The sequence below is a fragment of the Lotus japonicus genome, chromosome 3 (genome assembly GCF_012489685.1).
Source record: "Lotus japonicus ecotype B-129 chromosome 3, LjGifu_v1.2".
Taxonomy (NCBI): domain Eukaryota; kingdom Viridiplantae; phylum Streptophyta; class Magnoliopsida; order Fabales; family Fabaceae; genus Lotus; species Lotus japonicus.
Genome location: NC_080043.1, coordinates 56,548,795 through 56,554,611, shown reverse-complemented (window position 1 = coordinate 56,554,611; position 5,817 = coordinate 56,548,795). Strand labels below are relative to the sequence as shown.

The 5,817-nt window shown below is 35.2% G+C and overlaps 1 protein-coding gene across 1 annotated transcript; it reads left to right on the top strand.

The window, feature by feature from the left end:
• Nucleotides 1-692: 692 nt before the first annotated feature.
• LOC130743380 (ubiquitin-conjugating enzyme E2 7-like) lies at nucleotides 693-4,355 on the top strand. The gene is made up of 6 exons (XM_057595603.1): nucleotides 693-852; nucleotides 949-1,051; nucleotides 1,664-1,761; nucleotides 1,856-1,956; nucleotides 3,012-3,089; nucleotides 3,960-4,355. The coding sequence occupies exons 1-6, from the start codon at nucleotides 807-809 to the stop codon at nucleotides 4,035-4,037; spliced, it is 504 nt and encodes a 167-aa protein (XP_057451586.1). The 5' UTR covers nucleotides 693-806; the 3' UTR covers nucleotides 4,038-4,355.
• Nucleotides 4,356-5,817: the final 1,462 nt, after the last annotated feature.

Genomic DNA, 5,817 nt, shown 5'->3' with positions numbered 1-5,817 from the left:
TCTGGGTGTTGAAATGGTACTTGTTGGGATCCATTTCAAAGCAAAGAGGATAATAGAAGGATAAATAGATGAATAAGATGATGGAAAACTTGGTTTTTTTTTCTGTGTCCAAATCAAACGAACCAAGTCTCTATTTATAGAGAAAAAAAAATCATGAATTTTGGTAATTTTTTTAAATTTAAAATTTTTTTTAAATGAAATAATTGAGTTGGAAAGATTAGGATAAACAAAAATCGCCCGGATGAATAAAAATGTGACACGTGTAACACTGCAGGCCCTCTCTCTCTCCTCAGGTGCGTGCGTGCACGCGCCTGTCGGTGCCCAACAGACGCGTGCCACGCGTCCCACTACCGGATGCCCTGGGACCCACACGCTGCCAAGCCTACAGCGTTACGCGCCTTGTCGGCGCGTGTGTGGCACGCGCCTGGCGGTCACCAACCAGGCCGTGCCACGTGTCACCGAGCGCAGGTTTCACAAGTGTTGAATTTTTTTAACTCCTCTTTCCCCCTTTCAACTTTCAACACTTCCATTAAACACCATTACATACCCATTTCAACATTAAACACTACAAATTCAACAGCATTGCTCATAGCCATAGGTTAGGATTTACTTACACTCTTTCTCTTTGTCTTTGGTGTATCTATATCTATATTTACGTTACATATATACTTGGTTACATACATAATATAAATACCATCACATTCACAGTATAAATAACCAAAGTGTGGGCTTTTTGGTGTTCTCTCTTGTTTGCTCTCTACACATTCACAATCTCACAAAGCCCTCAACTCTCTCTCTCTCTCTTGATGGCTTCATCCCAAGCAAGCCTCCTCCTTCAAAAACAGCTCAGAGGTATCAAAATCAAACCCTCTTTCTCTCTAAGATTGCTTCTTTGATTGATTTCATCGATTTTGATTGATTCACCCTCTTCCTCCCTTTTCGTTGCAGATCTTTCCAAGAACCCTGTCGATGGCTTTTCCGCCGGTTTGGTCGACGATAGCAACGTTTTTGAATGGAGCGTTACCATAATTGGCCCTCCTGATACTCTATAGTAAGCTCTTTGTTTTGAAATTCAATACCCTTCTTCGTATAATTTCACAATTTTGTTGCCTGGGGCTGTGTTTTTACAGTGATTGATGATGATTTCTTTGATTCTGTCAATTGGGGTTTTGGGTTTTGCCCTAAAGATCGCGTTTTTAACTGCAATTTTTATTGGTTGGATTGCTTGGGTTTTGTGTTTGTTTTTCTTTCTTTTTGAATTGGCGTGATTGTTTACTGTCTGCTGCCCTAATATCATGATGATGAATTCAGTAAGGTAGTTCTTGTGTGAGTGAGCCTTTCTTCTGGTTTATTTGATTCTTGATTCCTATGGAAAAAAGGGAGATTGAATATTGAGCTTTTCATTATAGTAGAATTGATTATGATGGGGGAAAATATGTTGTGGCTTCTTAGTTGTAAAAGATGATATTTTTCTCTTTTATATTATTATATATGGTTGTGCTGTTAATTCTGGGTGTTGTTCTTAGTTGGTTTCAGTTAGTTTTAACTAGGCTTTGCCCAAGATGTAGGTTTTCTTCTTGTTCTTGTTTTGGAAAATGCTCTGAAGTTGCTATTTTTTACTGACCACTCAGCTGTTTTGTTCTTCAATTTAAACTTCTTGTAGTGAGGGGGGGTTTTTCAATGCCATCATGAGCTTTCCATCTAACTACCCAAATAGCCCACCAACAGTGAAATTCACCTCAGAGATGTGGCATCCCAATGGTTGGTCTTTTTCATTTTATATCTGCTTTCTTCTTGTTCTCATTTTTTTATCTTTCTAATTCACCTCAGCTAAATGATTCTATTCTATTCACAGTATATCCTGATGGACGGGTTTGCATATCTATTCTTCACCCTCCTGGTGATGACCCAAATGGTTATGAGCTTGCAAGTGAGCGATGGACACCTGTTCATACAGTAAGTGAAAACATAAAACCATCAATCAATTTATTGGATTCAAAAATGAGAATTCCTCCATTGATTATTCATTTGGTGTCTTGGCTTTGGTATTGCTGACTAAATTAACTCAGTTGTAGAAATTGTTGAGTGTCCCTTCAGAGTGCTTTGTCTAGTAATCAAGTTAAAACTTGTAAATGTACACCCAACCCATATGATATAATTGTTTACTAATTTTCCTCCTGTTGTTTTGGTATGTGCATGATATGCATAATCTGAAGGGTTTCTTACTTCAATGCTCTCCTGCAGTGAAAGATACTTAAAGAAATACTGATTTTTTTCATCTATTCTTTTATTCCCTAAATGTATAGTCTACATATTACTTTGTGCAATTTACTGAACTCTGCGTGTGTGTTTATGGTGAGATTTAGTGTTCATATATGTGGCAGAAGCTAATCACATAATGATATTGTATGCTAGGCTTCGTCTTGTGGTTCTGGTGGTTCCTTTGTTTCAGAACAATGTGGAGGAGATCCCGCTTGTAACGCTATAATAAATATGAAAGATAAATCTAGGATGAGAGTTAGCATTTAGAAAATTAAATTTAAAGACCTAGTTGACTAATATTTTCCTTTTCATTGGAAGTATGTGGTATGTAGAGTTCCATCCTACCATGAGTCCATGACTACATGAAGTACCATTTATGCAATGTTGACTGTATTAGTCTCTGAATATAGTTCATGAGTGGTGTTGATGGTTTCAGTTCTTTTGACTTTGGAGTTTGTAAGAGCTTATGGAAGCCCGAAAGTAAACAGTAGGTTGAAGGAGGAGCTTCCCAACATTATTTATCAAATAAATAGAAATTAGCTTAAGTGCTTGTAAACACATTTAATGCCTCAAAACTAATTTGGATTGTTAAAAATTTCAAGGCTATAGTTTTCCGTTAATATCTTTGCTGGATTTCCTGGGGAAATGATATGCCACTTCTTGTCCACTAGTAGTGATTTGACATGCTCCCTACTTGTAAATCTGTTTAATACCTACTTATGAATGATAAAATATATGCTATCTTGCAGGTAGAAAGTATAGTATTGAGTATCATATCAATGCTTTCTAGTCCTAATGATGAATCTCCTGCAAATGTTGAAGCTGCGGTAAGTTTGATCACTATTCTCATTTACATGATTTGTTTACTTGTCTTATGTTCCTTATTCCGAGACAAGATAAGACAAACAGATAGTTCTGTCAATTTTGCTATCTTATTCACTTAGAAGACTTCCATCTAGCATTAAAATAAACTTGTGACCTTGGATTGATTTGCTGCTTTATAATCTCCAATGATTTCAGTTGGCATTTCCTTATGATTAGGTACTTAATACTTGTTAAGTTCTGATGAACATGAGTAGATAGTTACTGTGTCTAGAGTGAGAAATTTCAGGAAACCAATATTTTGCAAAAAAAATGCTGGGCATAGTATGAGTATGTTGCTGGAACATCGTACTTAATATGAAGAAACAACGACTTTAGTAGTAAGGTACTTGGCATGATATTTATATATAAGGGGTTCAGGTTAGGGTAGATTGATTAACCCACTGAGCTGCACTCACTTTAACCTGTGGCACAATCTCACCCTGTGCACCTACTGTCTCACTGAGGGCAAGGTTGAAAACCAGGCGTCATGGTGAGATTGCCAAGCCTAAATTTTAGCATCATGTCAAACATGATAAAATTAGTTCCTGGATGATAAATATTGGGCATTGTTTTCGACCTATCTAGATGATTCTTGATATCCTTGACCCGAAATAGAAGCTAGTGTGTCGTCTACCATTAAAAAAAAGCAGCACCAGCTTGGATATGATGCATGTGTGTGTTTGAGTACTGTCAGAACTACAGGATTTAACTCTGGGGAAACCCTCATTTTGGAAATACAAATAGCTATTCTTGACTGATTGAAGTGCTTCAATCTTGACTTTTTGAAAATTGCTTTTAAGTTTTTCTGAGACTCATGTGATGTTATGTTGCAGAAAGAGTGGAGAGATACGAGAGATGAGTTCAAGAAGAAGGTTGGCCGCTGTGTGAGGAAGTCACAGGAATTGTTATGATTCATAGCTGGCTGGCTTACTCCTCATTGTGCTTTTGTGAAGTGAAGGAGAGACATACCCGTTACTGTTGATCCGTGTAGACAGACTGCCATTGGAACTTCGACAGCATGCTTCTTTCTTTTCTCCGTGGTATTTGTCTTAACATGGAAAAACCAACTGTATTCTAAGTTGTTTTTTGGCCAGTGTTTGGTGATTATTAGTTTATTGAAATTTTAGCTTGTTCATTTGCATAACCTTTTGTTAAAATTTGAGATTAGGCGCCAAGTTTTGCCTTTTGCTTGATATGGTGATGTGCGTGTTGCGCTCTTAATTTTGCTATTTTCCTCTTCTTTACAAGTTGGTCTTTCTTGTTATGGTTGCCGTGCATTCACAAAATAGAATCCTGCTTTGTATGCTTAAGGGTGCCATTACAAAAAAATATCATGACATGATATCAATCTTTCCATTTCAAACTAGGCTACTGTATATTCATCCAGTTAAGTCATTTTGTGGTTTATATTGATACTGTAGATTTACAACTTTTTTCTCTTAGTGTAAATGAGAAACACAGAACATTAACAGTACATATGAACATACTGACTTCTTTTAAGTAAAATTTGAATTAATCGCTTGTAAGCTTGACCATTGGACTAAATGTTTTTGCAGAATAAAACCATGCTGATTAAAGTATTTTGTTCCCATTTTGATTTTGTACTTTCTACTTGATTCATTTGGGATGTATTCTGCTCGAAAAACCCACCTGCAGCCTATTGGTTTTCGTCAATGTGGTAGACGTACTAGCAACCATAGATTATTTCTCATGAAGGAATTGTATTCCTCTTACATTGCATTATGCCAATGCGGTTAAGCAGGGCTTGAGCCAGAGAAGGATAGAAATAATGAAAGAAAATAATTTTCTGGTTCAGCCGCGTAATATTATAAATTGAAAAATGATATTTGTACTCAATAAAGTAAGATTTTCTATAATAACTTATTAAATTCCTCAAATCAAGATATTTACAAATAAGATAAAATTAAAGAAACAATCTCCTGAATAAAAATAAAATAGCAAACTAAGCTGAAGTTACAAAAGCAAACCAATTATTCCTAAAATTTGCCAAAAAAATTAAAATTTTTGTACATCAATGACCTCTAATAGTGCCACAAATAGAGGTGTGTATCGGTTAAGATCGATTCGACAGACCAAATGATTCAAATCAAACTAATATAATTTGTTTACCTTAAATCTAAATCAAACCAATTGCACTAATTTCAGTGTTTGGGTTTAATTATTTCAATATTTTGTGTCCGACTAACCTAATCATTCAATAGTATTTTTTCAAATTTAATTTTTTTACATATATTTACACTACTTTATTACTTACAACCATTTTCTATTTTTTAAATCATTTTGGCTCAAGCGTATTTTTTAAAATCACAAGTATTCTCCACCAAAACAATTTAGTTCGAGTTGCGGTAGAACAAGAATGATTGGCAAAGCTTTGCATATACCAAGTATTTAAAGCAACTATGACTCAAACCCAAGATATCCAGCTAAACTATAAGCCCCCAACATAACTTTTTTTTGTCGGTACTTCTGTATAAAGTTATTTTTTTTGAAATGTCTACATAAAGTTATTGTAGAACAATGAAACTCTAAAATTCAAAATTTATACACAGAAAATGATAAATTTATACCTGTTTTGTTTTGATTTGCTGAATCTTTTTACAAAATAAAATCAATTAAATTTAGTCGGTTCAGTTTGTATTTTGCCTCAAACATGGTACCAACCCAATCCAT